General features: G+C 39.1%; 1 protein-coding gene across 1 annotated transcript; it reads left to right on the forward strand.

The window, feature by feature from the left end:
* The first annotated feature begins 2,961 nt into the window (after nt 1–2,961).
* On the forward strand, nt 2,962–14,221 carry OAT (ornithine aminotransferase). The gene is made up of 9 exons (XM_009892727.1): nt 2,962–3,191; nt 4,179–4,403; nt 4,531–4,626; nt 7,482–7,609; nt 9,202–9,324; nt 10,678–10,806; nt 11,799–11,912; nt 12,721–12,865; nt 13,844–14,221. The coding sequence occupies exons 1-9, from the start codon at nt 2,993–2,995 to the stop codon at nt 14,002–14,004; spliced, it is 1,320 nt and encodes a 439-aa protein (XP_009891029.1). The 5' UTR covers nt 2,962–2,992; the 3' UTR covers nt 14,005–14,221.
* Nucleotides 14,222–14,849: the final 628 nt, after the last annotated feature.

Consider the following 14,849-nt stretch of genomic DNA (forward strand, 5'->3'; position numbering starts at 1 on the left):
CGGGAGCGTCAGGCCGCAGAGAGCGCCAGAGCCGCTGCGGGGCCGCCGCCTGCCCTCCCTCCCCTCCGCCCCAGGCGTTCTTACCGTGCGGGGAGCCGGGACAGCCGGGACAGCCAGGCTGTCCCCGAGGGGAGACCAGGCCAAGCCGCCAGAGAGTCACCTCTCTCCTCAGTACCGCTTGTCAGCCCTGCTCCCGTCTATGGTGGTGTCCTGAGGATGCCATCTGTGCCTCTGCAGTGGCATCGGCCAGGGAAGGGCGAGAGGGGGCTGGTAATTCACCGCTGGCTTTCGTGCTCTTTCTCGTGTGCCACTGTAGGTCCTGAGGTGTTTCTGATGTGGTGCTAGTCTGGAAAGGTCATTTGGCGTGTGCAGGCTGATACCCCTCCTGCTATGGCTTGTCCTCTGGATCGTTCGTCCCCTTTGTATTCAGTTGGTAAAGACTGCGGTGTGGCACGGATTCTTCTTTATCAACATGAATCTGACTGGTTTTCATGCATTTGATCATACTTCAGGGCATATTAGTGCATGTCAGGAATTGGGTACATACAACCATTGAGTTTATCTGTGAGGTCTGCAGGCGCACTGCTCTTGTCTGGATATTCTTGCTCAACAGCTGAGCAAAGTTATTCAAGTATGTTTCACAGCTGTGCTTTGAGCAGCTTTTCTATTCTGATGCAAGACCTTTTCCACTTGGTGAAATGCCCTGGCTTCTGATTCCGGTACTGCACGCTGCAGGGCACGATCATATTTCTCACTTCCTCAGAGTTGGTAATAAATTTGTTTTTTTTTCTGTGATATTTTTTTCCTCCCCCTGTTACTCAGCCCCTCCGCTTTCCTGAAATTTTGTTTCGTCTTGCTGATCATCACAAGCAAATTGTTCTTCACCTTTTAACTCCAGATGCATCTGTAATTCTTAGCTTCACTCGGCCGTACTCTGTGTAATCTCCCACACCTCAGCTAAAATCATGTGGCCTCAATAGCATAGTTTGCAGGGCATTTCTTCTCATGGAGGGGAAAGCCCTTTTAAAAATTTCTGATTAATGTTTTCCAACCTGAAAGAACGAAAAGAAGAACCGTAAATTGGTAGTCTGTAATTCTTCATGCAGAAAAGTAGCTCTCTGATACAGGGCAGATGAGAGTTTCATTTCTGTACAGCTTTCATTTCAGGAATGTCTGGAAAATCTCCAAAGACATAGAAGTTTGTGGTACAATTAGCTGCTCTGCCATGGAGGTGTGCCAAGGGCCAGGACGTCACAGACCAATTAAGGAGTTAAGCAAGTTGTAATTTTGAGTAGTGCAGCTGAGCTGAGTTTCTGTCAAAAAATTGTTCTTGTACAGAGAAGTGTTTGGTTTTGATTTTTTTTTTTTTTGCAAAATCTTGGAACAATGGTCTTGAAAAGTATTAACACAAATGGCTAATATTTAACGGCATTGTCGATAGCTGGTAAAATGCCCAGAGCTGTGAAGCTGCTGTTCATCTCTTGCTGGAATAGAGACTATTGACTGTGCAGAAAGACTTGGATTTTGGTGACTGGTTTTGGTAGATGCAGAAAATAGTTTTCTGGCTTTACTTAGAAGTGAGGAGCAGCAATGTAATACCTGAGGAGTCCGCTGAAAGAAATGCCTCTCTGTTTAAGGTGACACATCCAGTGTGCAGACCTTTTCCAAAATAAATTTAGAATAAATCAGTGACTTAATATTTCTGTCTCTGCAAGCAGCCTGAAGAACAACACCCTTGTGTAAACCATCCCTCCATTCTCTTGTTGATACTTAATTAGTATATTTTAGTTAAGTTTTACCATAAGCTTTAGTTGTTCAGGTAGTGCAGCAGTGTAAGGTTACTTAGCTCGTCAGTTTGCTATGGAGTACGTTACAAAGGAGGCTGCATTTGATAATCGGAGTAGTTGTCATTGTAATCTGTGACCTTCCTTTTGGGCTAATACCTTTTTGCCAGTTTATAAGTGTGACGTTCTGCAAGACGAGAAACTCGAGCTTTGAGAACTCTCGATCTTGTTCAAGCGGTCATTGTTTCCTCGGTGGCTCTCTGCTGTCCCCAGTCCTGGGTGCTGCGAGGAGAGTTTGCTTCAGCTGCTTTTAAAATGCCAACTCAGTTGTCCTTCTCTGGGACCTATCTTTATGTTGACTGAGGTGAAGACAGGGCGGAAATGCAAATGCATTTGTCTCATTAAATTCTACCCTCAGATTATCCTTAGATGTTAACAGTATGAAGTTATGTATTCAGGGGGAATCGCTGAGTTTTACCACGAAAATAGAGGGTGCTATAATGATTGTTAATAGCTGAGACGGTATTACTTTTCACCTGTTTTTTTGATGGTCTTAAAATACTGCTAACAGTGAGTGCTTTATGTGTAGGTGGCAACATTTTAAAATCAAGAATGCAATTTATATAAAAAGTCACAAGTTTTGCTACTTAAACAGACCTCGGTTAAAACTAATCAATCCTTTATCAAATTTGATAATCTTATGAGCTAAACATTATTTGGGTCAGGTGCTTCTTTCCAGTATTACGCTATTTACTTTCTGATTTTGTGACAAGATTTGTCTTATGGAAATCTTTGTTAGATGAAAGACATTTTGATAGCATAAGAAGTTTGACAAACTTAACTTTCATATTGTAGTTTATAGTAATAAATCTAGCCACAATTTAAGGCACAATGAAAAAGAAACACTTATAGGAAAAAATATGTGACTCGTTCGTAGACTTGGCAAGTCACACATTTTTGTTTTCTTTCTGTGAGTGTACGTTAAAATAGAAAAAAAAATACCTATTTGAAGTTAGTACTGCATTCGTTTATGCTTCATATAAGCTTTATGGATTGAATTGCAAAAGAGCTGAGAAGCCCGTAATCCTGGCAGTAAAACCACTTCAATCGTGTCATACATTTCTTCTGAAGTATTCTTAGGGCTAATTATTAACTTACTTTTTTTTTTCTGTTCCCCCAGATCTATAACGGCATACCTGAAGTCAATAATGTTTTCCAAGCTAACCCGCTGTCAGAGCGTTGCTGTTCTCTGTCGAGGTGTTCATGCCTCACTGAGTTCTGCTACCTCAGTTGCTACTAAAAAAACTATTCAAGGACCTCCATCCTCTGACTTCATTTTTGAACGTGAGGCTAAATATGGTGCCCACAATTATCACCCACTACCTGTTGCTCTGGAAAAAGGAAAAGGTATTTCCTTTAAGTTTCCCTGGGTGGTGTAGGGGGGATGTGTGTGTATAGATGAGGTGGGATCATGGCATAATGGTTTTGACCTAATCAATTTCTGAACCTTTGGGATTTTTTTGGGGGGTTGGCGTGTGTGGGACTGAGATAATTAAAGAAGTAAAGGCAGCTGATTGCTGGCTAGACAACTGGATCATTATGCATAAGGCTGCCTGATAAAATTGTAGTCTCTCTCTAAACTGATTTATCTAAACAGAAGTCTAAGTTCTGCTAATCTTAATAATTCAGAATTACTCAGCAAGGAAGTTTCAAGCAACTTTGTTTCTTCTCTTACCTTGTGTGGAGAGGTTTAATGTTAACGTGATCATGAAAAGGTGCATTGGAACCCTATTTAAGTCCTTGTGTACTGTTCCTGTACTATTGCTTTAATTAACTTACTCTGGCCTTTAATTATGTTTAAGGGGCTTTTGTGCTCTGTGAGTTAAATTCTATGAGTTTATATTGAAATGCTGTCAGCATAGTGATCCAGTAGTCTATCCGTACACATTTTGACATTTCAGAGCTGTCAGTCTCTTAAGTTTCGAGACTATTTGTGTTCTGTTGGTTTTGTTCTTTCTTTTATGACCTCCAATTCTTATTAATTCTCTTACAAAAGTGTTCTCTATCTACTTTTTAGGACCCAAAACAGGGACGTGGATGGGAAGTAATATTCTGATATGACTTACTAATTTAGTGGAATGGCAGCTTCATATGGGAAATGCTTCTTTTCTTGATGCCTCATTGGGCATTTATTTGTACTGTACTAGTTTGTTGCTCATGCTCTCTTTGTCAAGTGATTATTTTCTAGTTAGAGGGTCTTTCAGGTATGCCCTAAGGAATAGCGAGAATACCATTGCTATTTGACCAGGTTGTGTCACAGCTCTTAGCTTATACCGTTTAGTATTATCTCATGTCTTCTTCTATTGTGTATTGACCGTACCTTTGTTTTCCTAGGTGTTTATGTGTGGGATGTTGAAGGTAGAAAGTATTTTGACTTTCTGAGTGCTTACAGTGCTGTTAATCAAGGCCACTGTCACCCAAAGATCGTGAACGCTCTGAAAGCTCAGTCTGAAAAACTGACCCTTACATCCAGGGCGTTCTACAATGATGTACTTGGTGAATATGAGGAGCTTGTCACCAAAATGTTCAATTACAACAAAGTTCTTCCAATGAACACAGGTAAAAATATAATTTTATTTCCATTTTATTTCTTGTCTGTGAGATTCAATGGTTTTGTAATATTTGGTACTGCATCCATGGTCTGTCTCATGTACAAGTGTGATAATGGTATTACTTTATGTTTTAGGAGTGGAAGCTGGAGAAACTGCCTGTAAATTGGCTCGGAAGTGGGCGTACACTGTGAAAGGAATTCCAAAATACAAAGCAAAAATTATTTTTGCAGGTATGTAAAGTGCATGTTAAAAGTTGAAGTGTTGAGGAGGAAGAGCTCTAGACACTGCCTGTAGCACTCTCTTTTCTCCTATAGCTGTAGTGATCACTTTGCAGTAATTCTTAATGTTTCAGAAGGTCTCTGTAGCCTTTGACATTTTAATAATGTGAGCTAAGATCTTAACCTATTAACAAGTTATGTTGTACTCACGTATCTGCTGTTGGTGATACTGATAAAAAAAAAATACTGTTCTGGCTACAAGAGTCTTTGCAGGACCTTAAGGTTCTCTAAATGCCTCCTAAATTGTGAAGTTCAGTCTTGAATATATTGTATAGGCAAAATATTCTGTATATGCTTCTGGCTATTTGATTTGAACCTTAAGTAGTTACAATAAATTATAAACTTTTTTTAAAATGTAATGTCCTTTAAGAAACACATGTGATCTTAACAGAAGTGATTGGAAAAACAAGAGATAAAAATATAATTCTTATGACAAATCAATTTCAGATCCTCTCCCTTGTAGAGGTGTAAGCATCAAGAGGCAATGAGGATAATTGTGCTTTGTCAGGAGCTGCTGGTAATGTTTGGTTTTGCAAGGGAAATGCGACAATGACCTTAAATCCAGGAAAGAAACCATAGTTAATACGGTGGTTTATAAAGCTTTATAAACAGCAATGGAATATATAAAGTGGACCTTATTTGTACTGCTTAACCTTTTTAGCTGTCAAAAATTGACGAGTGGCTGCCTGAAGTCACATGGAAAGTGCATTTAGTCCTCCGTGCTCTTTTAACTGCTGCTTGGGTGTTGAAGTGCAGTATCTTTTTACTCCTAATTGCTTGACTTTTATATACCTTTGTCTTGAATTCATTCCCCAAATTGCTGCCACCCCTCTCAAAGATTCCACATTTGCATTAAGCCTCTTACGCTTGCCCTACCGGTGGTTTTCTTCTGCCTTCTTAAGGTCTTCCAGAAGTTGGCATTAACCCAGGAAAGCCACATTGTAGTCTTGATCATACAATGAAGGTAAAAGCAGTATTGCTAGTGTGAATATGGAGCCCTGCAATGTTCTGATTATATATGTGGTATGCTTCCTCCCTTCATCTGGCTGCTCTGCTTGCCTCTGCAACAGGGAGAAGTTACCTGCCCCTGAAGAGGCTATTGTACTTTGCTAAAAAAAAGTAAATTGTGTTTAATTCAAATGACTGACATATGGTACTCTTTGGTTATAGGTGAAGTATTTTTGTCAATTATAATGTTGTTCAATGGTTCTGTATTTTATAAAACTTTCCAGAATAAAGATTACTGCTTAAATATTGACCTTTTTTTTTTTTTTTTAATTGCTACAGCTGAAAATACTGGTTTTGGCTTTCGATACATATAATAGCTGAACCATAAACTGTCATTAGACAGCATTTATAAATTAAAATTCATAGTTGAATATTGCATTATGGTTTTTAGGACTGATTAGATTAGTTGGTTGTTTTTTTTTCTTCTGGGAATTCTTTGAACAAGCATATTTCTCCCTCCTTCTCTTCCATATACATTTTATTTTGCATTTCAGTGATTTAACTTTTATTAAGTGATTTCTCATCTTGATAAACCGGGTATGCTCTGCCTTTTTACAATCCCATCCCCTTACCCACAATATATAATTATGTGCCAAATAGTTGGAAAAATAACAGTAATCCTTTTTTTGTCAGAAGCCAGCATTTTGGCAGAAAAAAGCTCTCTTGGATAGCTAGCGTCAGAACCAAAAATGGCTTTAAACATCAGTCCAGAGAACTTGAGGTAGATTCTGAGCTTGATAGTGAGCCAGTATGGAGACTGGAGTGCGAAGGTGGAACAGCCTGCCATCAGCACAGAGACTGCTCCACCGCCTGTGATTCAGTCTTCAGGGCTTTGTTTCAGGATACAGAGGATTGCACTGACATAACCTTGAGGTGGTAAGCATGTGAGTCAGCAAAGCATGGCAGGGATTGTTCTGCTAGGAGGCATCGCTGTGAGGAGCAGTGTAATGCTATTTACATTGGCGATTGGAAAGAAGGGATGCCTAGAGCTGGCTGCGTCAGTAATAATTGACTTCAGGATTTCCTGCAGGTTGAGAACATCCTCTGCCCCTAGGATCAGAGTTACATGAAGGAATTGGTGGGGGAAAGAAAGAAAAGGCTTGTAATGCTGTGAAGGTGGTGAACCCTTCATCTTCCTTAATCTTTTTAAAGTGATAAGCTGAGAGTATGTTGATTTAACTGAAATATTATTATTAAATAATAATAAAATTATTATCTTGTCTTGCAGAAGTATTAAAATGAATAGATCATGGTCTTGGTGATAGTTGGTGCCTAGGCTTTTTAACTGATGTTTCTATATGAAGTAGTGCAATGTCACAATATTTTTACAAATACAAATGGGTTCATCTGGAACTTTGAAATGCACAGAAATATATTTTTTTTATGTAGGCTTACTGGCAGCTTTCTTTTTAGGACCTAAATTCTGGGTCTTGTTTACACCACACTCCCTCCCCTGCATTTAATGAGTAATATTTACGTAAAAGCTGTACATCTTCCTCAAAAAGATGTTATCTTCCTGAGTTATTTTTAATTTTTCAGATCACTGACAAAGCTTATGGAAATTATTTTGTATATTTGCCAGGTCTTATAGTATAATTTTCATTCATTTTTGATATTTGCTTTTGATACAGCAACACAGTGTATTTATGGCATCAATGTAAAATGCTAACAATTAACAGAAGGATGCTAATATTCTAGTGTTAGACAACTCTTAAAATGCATTACCAAACAAAAAGTGTGATGTCCTATAAACTGTTCTGGCTCTTAGTTTTGTAACAATCCCCCTCTTTTTTTTTTAGCTGGCAACTTCTGGGGCAGAACCATGTCTGCTATCTCTAGTTCTACCGACCCATCCAGCTATGATGGATTTGGACCCTTTATGCCCGGTTTCGAAGTGATCCCATACAACGATCTACCAGCTCTTGAGGTATTTGACAATTTTTGTTCTCTTGTAAGAAATCATTTTGCAATGTCTCTTTGGTAAATAGCAAGGCAGGAAAAGCAGAAGTTTATCCTTTGAAACACGTGGTTTGGCATGAAGATATGTGTATCTAGACATATATAAGAAATATATATGTTATAATTATGTATAGGAAATGTGTGTAAATTCTGCCTTGGTTTTAATTTTCAGTTTTGCCTTAGAGTGTAAAAAGAAAAACACATAATCTGTTTCATTTCTCACATCACTAAGATGTTCGAGGTACAAAAGAAGAACAGCAGATAAAGCTGTAAGAGAATTCAGATCGGTAGTGTGCATTCCACAGTCAGGACTTGGGGTTCTGAAACTAATATCTTTACCTAGTTTTCTCAGAAATGCTGTGCGTTCTTCAATGATTAGTTGACTAGGATTCGCAAACAAGCCTTTCCAGTTTCACAGCATCCTTAAAACCATGCTAGGCTGGTGTTCCGTGTAAGCTACTGAAACGCTAGTGATTCTGCATTTCCCTGGGTTTTCTGAGATGCATCCTGTCAAGCTGTTGGGGAGGGTTGACCTTGATTAGTCTGAAATTTCCCACCCTCATAATGTGGGCTTAGGTATTAAAGGGTAGATGGTGCTTGATGGCAGCCACAGGGTGCTGGACTCGGGACCTGGGAGGTAAGAGGGTTCCAGCCAAACACAGATAGTCCTGAAGTGCCAGGAATGTTGGCATTACCACTTTTCCAGCATCTGGGTGCATCGTCTCCGTGAGTGATAAGTTGGTTAGTCCTCTGTGCCCGGTGGGTCTGCTTAGTACCAGTGAAGCTGTGGAGGTTGGAGGGTTTATGGGACGATGATGCTTGCCTCCTAGGAGTTTGGTGAGGGGAAACAAAGGTCTCAGCTTTTCCACGCTGCAACTATAATACACTAACTCAGATTTGAACCTACATGTGAAAGCACTGTAAGTATTTAGTGGCTTTCAGCCAACTTTATCGAAGCTTTGAATACACTCTGGGGACGTGACACTTAGATCCACGTCCACCAGACTGATAACTGAATTTGTTCTGTTTATGGGCCAATACTGAGAAAAGCTCTTGTAAATTCATGCTGGGAATCATTATATCTCTTGAGTGTCGTGGACTTCTAAACCTTTTAGAACTTGATGGCGCAAGACTGCAGGTGAGGACTTTGCTTTAAGATGACAAAATTGTTCTGGAGAGGCTCCATTCTTTTTTGTTTGAGATGAACTGGGGAAGCATTGAGCAATTGTTTGTCTGGTATGGGGTAATGCAAAACTGAGTGTATTTCTGGGGTAATCTATGAACTGGTCTGATAACCTGTTTGTCTGAGTTTGCAATTTTTAAGGTTTGTAATTTCCCAAGCAAGCACACCAGCTGATTTTTCAAGGCAAATAGTGACATGGGCTTCTATGTTGGAACTGAAATCACACTCAGGGATAACTGCCTGACATGAATACTATTGTTGTCATTTCAGGTAGAACCCCAGGGTTAGACCTAGGTTCATCTCGACATTTTCTAAATTTGGCCTGAGTAAAAGTTTTTTCCTTTTTGTCTTTCCTATCCATTTGTCCGTTTTTACAGCGTGCCCTTCAAGATCCCCACGTAGCCGCTTTCATGGTTGAACCGATTCAAGGTGAAGCAGGTGTGGTTGTTCCTGACAAAGGTTATCTCACAGGAGTGCGGGACCTCTGCACAAAACACAATGTAAGGAATGTGCTATAACAGGGTGGCTTAAACGTTACGCACTGTGTTTACATACCTTGTAAGGTCATCCTTGTGTGCAAGACACAGGACTTCATATACTACTAAATAATTTCCTTTTCTTTCAGTGGAATAGGGTAGGGATACTTCTTGTATTTCCTGGCAGTACCTTATCAGGAAGTCCTTCTTAGCAGTGTACGTTTTTCACTGTTTATTACTGCTGTCACCAGTTTGTTTCTATTGAATGTTCTTGAAACTGCATTTATTTTAAATTGAATTTAAAATTCTTTTTCACATTCCCTTTTGCTGACACCTATTCTGAATGTTATATCCTGTCTGATTTCTACAAAGGAATGTGTAGTTTTGAAAATAGAGTGTTGGATCCCTAATTTCTGTTCTCTGTTAGTGAAGATACACTGAACCAGACTTGCATTCCGTGTCTCTGGAAGGGTGGGAAGCTGTGTTTGTATGTATTTCCATGTCCTTCAGTTGTCTTTGGGTACTGCTAGTTCTCACAAGCAGGCTGCCACGCCGCCTTATTCCAGCACCAATCTGGTCAGCCTCTCCCACAGGCCCAGGCCACATCCTTTCTAAGTGTAAGGAAAACAATAAAATAAGGTCTGCTGATTTACAGCTTTTTGTTCCTTTGGTGTTGTATGTCTGACTTGAAAATCGGTGGTCTCTGTTCCAACAGAATTCTGATTCATAATTTGCAGGTGCTACCCATAAATCTGTCTGTACCTTCAGAGGAAAGTATTAATTAAGTTGTCTTCGTTATTGCTGTGATACTTACCTCTCAGAAAAAAAGAAGAGCTGCTTTACAAATAGTACTCCATGACAATAGTGGAGCTTAGGAAAACAAAATGGAAAACCGGGATTTAGGTTCTCAGAGTTATTTAGACACTTAGACATCAGACTACAGGACCTGCGGAGGTGTTAAAATGGCATTTTTTGGAAACTTCCGAAGGTCAGTGTATGAACAATGCAATTGGAGTAAAGATAGACTAATCCTAACTTTTTACAAGTTGCACTCATTGTTATTTTGCAAATAGATTTTGGTTGGCCAGTGTCCAACCCGATGTGGAGTATGCCTTACGTAGAAAAGAATATGCTGAAGATGTCAGAGAGAGGACGGTAGGTTCACTTGTTAGTAGTTTTGCAGTTCATAGAATATGTAAATCTCCCGGAGGTTTAGAGGAGGTAAAGGTAGTACCTTCGTGTACTCAGTGTAATGCAGCTGGAGGGTCTCTCACTTACGATGTGCACCTCTGCTCTATTGTTTGAATCGAGTTAGGAATGGGAGTGAAAGTCATTTTATCTTATGTGTGAATTTTTCTTCTTCTTGTCTCTATAAAGGTTCTGTTTATTGCTGATGAAATACAGACTGGTTTAGCCAGAACAGGGAAGATGCTAGCTGTTGACCACGAAAATGTGAGACCTGATATAATTCTTCTGGGAAAGGCCCTTTCTGGTGGCTTATATCCTGTGAGTAATAAAGAAATATGCATTTGCTGAATAATGAGTTTTAAGTAATTAACACTCAAAGTCTACTAGTTGGAAAGCGAATGAATCTGATGTTTGTTGTGCTTGGAAGTTGTGTTTACAAGATTAACTATGATGTACGACGCAGATAGTTGAACCTGTGAGAGATGTGTAAAAATAATAGAATACACGATGTTACATTTATAGCTGAAATGCATATATAGTATCCTGAACTTGCTGTGTTGATACTTGACTTCTTAGGATGGCAAGTTATTAGGTATCATCCCCTCGGGCTGCTGATTTTTACGTGTTTTGGCCCTTGTCAATTCATTGAATAGTTTTGGTATATCTGTTTTCTTCAGTTTGATATTACAGTGCCATGAAAATAAGTGTCCAGTGGTCAGCCTTTCATTCTGGAATTACTGGTTACAGTACAGACGACAGTCTGTCGTACTGTCTCTGGAGAGCTGCTTATCACAGTCTTGCTCTGATGAATTTCTAGATGAATCCTGTAAAGGGAAAAAAAAAAGTACTAGTGTGTGCTTAACATATACTATAACACTATATATAGAAATAACACTAACTGGTGTTATTTCACTTGTTTCCTGCTGCTTAGGCTGAAATTTACAACCTGTCTTGATCTGTTTTGGCTGATGGAAGCTATTTCTGAGTTGTTAAACAGAGTATCGAAGCTTAAACTCTTGAAATAATATTCATTTTGGAGAAATGCCCCTCAACTGTAGTTAGATGTTACCAGTATAGCTACGTGTATTTAAGGGATTAAGCTGTTATGTGATTTTCAGATATGCTCTCCTCTCTACAGAGTTGGGAATGTAAATGTTAATTTATCACCATAGGCTGAAATTTATCCTTTCCTGAGCCCTGACGAAAAGTCTGCTTCACAGAGATTTAAGTTTACTGTTGTAAATATATATGTAAAAGAATCGAACGTTTTTTAATTTTTATTTTTTTTTTAATGAACCTTTTCATTTTAGGTCTCAGCAGTACTATGTGATGATGAAGTTATGCTGACCATTAAGCCTGGTGAACATGGATCTACATATGGAGGAAATCCATTAGCTTGCCGCGTTGCAATAGCAGCACTGGAGGTTTGTGTGTTGTAATAGACATTTGGATTCCAGAGAAAAAAGGATCTCACACTGACGTGATCCTTGCCTATGTAAATGATACAATTTGTCATACTACAAGTAGAACTCTAGCTTTAAATAAGCCTGGAAAATTGGTAGTTGATAACTGTTTGCATAGATCACCAAACAAATTCTGAAGTCTTTACCAGAAATGCGTCCTAGTTTCTGTGTATTTTATGGTCTTAATGTCTTAAGCGACAAAATAAAATGTACCTAGGGGAAGTTGCAAGGCAATTATGTAAATTTGGTGAAATAGTTTCACTAATTTCACAAAGACATTTTTAAATTGGCTTATTTCACTATACCATATTGCAGAGGCTGCTGCTCTGCGAGCTTGATAACACGTATATGCTAGTGGAGCTCAAACAGAAGCTAGTCAAATGTCTTGTCCAGAGTCCCTGTTTTAATTATTCTGTGACTGCATAATTGACTACACGTAATGCAACTCACTCGGGGAGCCTCATCATTACCTCGTACGTGGACCTGGACAGATTAAGAGTCTTGAGAGGTTTAGCGTTTACTTGTAAATAATGGCAAATGAAAAGCAGTTGATTTAGAATAAAATTTCAAAGAGATTATTGTTTCTTGTAAACATGAATGAGTAAAGGCTTAATACTAATCTGCTTGGATATGCAGCCTTTGCAGTGGCTCTTTGGATGCAAAGCTTTTGTATCTCAGCAATTGTAATGTCATTAGTCGTCCGTTCCAACATGGTACATAGAACAAATGCAGTGCCCTTCACTTGACTGTAGATCTGACTTCCCTTTAGGTAATTGAAGAGGAAGACTTGGCTAAAAATGCAGAAATAATGGGTAACATACTGAGAAATGAGCTCATGAAGACACCATCTGATATTGTAACTTCTGTAAGAGGAAGAGGACTCTTAAATGCAATTGTAATTCGGGAAACCAAAGGTAAGGAATACGGTAACAATCACAGCATGAAACAAATATATTTCAACTTAAATTAAAAGTATTTTAATGGAATAGGGAGATGGCTTATAGGCATCACATTTGGGTTCAGATCTCCGCTGTAGTACTCTGGTACCTACTGGAAACTTATACAAGTGACTGCGTGCTATTAAAAAGAGGAAATCTTTTTACTAAGTCTGAACAACTTTTGAAAAAATTATTTTAATTCTTGTGTGACTGATAATCTTCAAACCTGATGGTGAATCTAGCTCCCAGCAAATACTCTTTCGTCTCCTCACCTGAAGAAAACTAGCCACATCTGCCAAGCTAGTTTCTGTCAGATTATGGAAGGGTTGCTGAGGTTGTTTGTTCCAGGGTAGTTAGAAGAGTACAATGAATACAGAAGGGTACAAGGAAGGAAGAAGCTAATGACTGAGAATTAACTTTCTAGGGATTAACACCTTGAATTATAGCAGAAAACAGTTTAGAAGCCAGAGCAGACAATTATTTTTGTCATGAATATGCTGTGTGACCAAGTGCTGCAGGGAGGTGGTGTAATTTCCTAAGACATGCACGTGATGCACTGAAATCCGGGCATAAATGTAACCTTGTCTGAAGTCCAGTCTCGGTATTCTCTTACCTCCCCTGTGCATGGTTCACTTTTTAAAATTTATTGCCATATCTAGACAAGCGCTCAGCTGTGAAGGAGCAACACTTGGTGTGCTGGAGGCAAACTTGTGAGTCCCTTCAGTCAAATCGCAGTTTTGCAGCAGTGTTGCATGTTCACTGCAAATTCTGGGGACCTGCTCAGGTGCTCACAAGTTACCACTTCATTTGTGAACACACTTTGTCTTGTCACTGCCAGATGGCAAGGAATTTACAATCTGGCCCCATGTACCACATGAGGCAATTGTACCACTTTTTCTGCTGTAGTGTGAGTGTCTTTTTTTCTTTTTTTTCTATTTCCCCCTTTAATTGTAGACTACGATGCTTGGAAGGTGTGTTTGCGTCTTCGTGATAACGGACTTCTTGCCAAACCCACGCATGGTGATATCATTCGGCTGGCACCACCGCTGGTGATTAAGGAGGATGAAATCAGAGAGTGCATCGAAATAATTCATAAGACCATTCTGTCTTTCTGAACACGTGGCTTTTAAAGTATATCTGCTGACTGGCCCAAGCTGGTGTGTTGAAATATGTGCGATGAAGGCCTGCTCTTGAAGGAAGCATCTCTCATTCCTTTTACGTAAGAGGACTTAACTCTTAAAATGTAGCTATGTCTTTAAATTATAATAGCTCTCAAGAAAATAAAGAATGATTTTAAAGAGCTTCCAGTCTTGGAATACATGAAAATAAAGTGGTGATGTTCTGTTCATCTGTACCTATTGAACAGTTAAGTCAGAATGTTTGAGGGGAGATATCTCTAGAAATCTGTTTAATTGTTGAAAGTCTCGGCCAAAGTTTAAAGTGTAATTTATATATATATTTTAGGAAGAGTGGTCTTGCACTCTCATATGACTCCAAAACGTCACATTTGGCATTTTTGCCTCTTGATGAGAAGTCTGTAGGGTGGAAGCCCTTGTCATTATGGGTGAATTTCTGTTTCTCATTTGTAGCTAGAAAAAACTTCTAATGCTGAAGGTTTGACAAACTGGGTGTTATGCTGGTGAACTTGAGAAACATCGAGTTGTGTTCTGAATGTACAATATTTTGATTGTATGACAAGAGATGCTGTTTTCAAGCCTGGTCTTAGTATTTGGCTTTGCAATCTTGTAAAACAGATGTAAGCATCTAGATCTGTTTTTACTGTTATAAAACTTCCTCTAATCTGGATGTTTATATTAAAACATGCCTTGCATTTAAAAAAAAAATGTTAATGTGCAGCTAAAATACACAGTGTATTCAAAAAGAGCAAGCCCCTGTCCAGAGCCACAGCAAGCGCTGCCTTTGCAGTCTGTGTCTTTCTGTCCATCTCTATGTGGAAGCT

The sequence above is a fragment of the Charadrius vociferus genome, unplaced genomic scaffold (genome assembly GCF_000708025.1).
Source record: "Charadrius vociferus isolate BGI_N301 unplaced genomic scaffold, ASM70802v2 scaffold38, whole genome shotgun sequence".
Taxonomy (NCBI): domain Eukaryota; kingdom Metazoa; phylum Chordata; class Aves; order Charadriiformes; family Charadriidae; genus Charadrius; species Charadrius vociferus.

Coding starts and splice junctions, on each gene's coding strand:
- OAT (XM_009892727.1), top strand. CDS start 2,993: ATGTTTTCCAAGCTAACCCGCTGTCAGAGCGTTGCTGTTCTCTGTCGA. Junction 3,192..4,178: donor TGCTCTGGAAAAAGGAAAAG/GTATTTCCTTTA, acceptor TTGTTTTCCTAG/GTGTTTATGTGTGGGATGTT. Junction 7,610..9,201: donor ACGATCTACCAGCTCTTGAG/GTATTTGACAAT, acceptor CCGTTTTTACAG/CGTGCCCTTCAAGATCCCCA.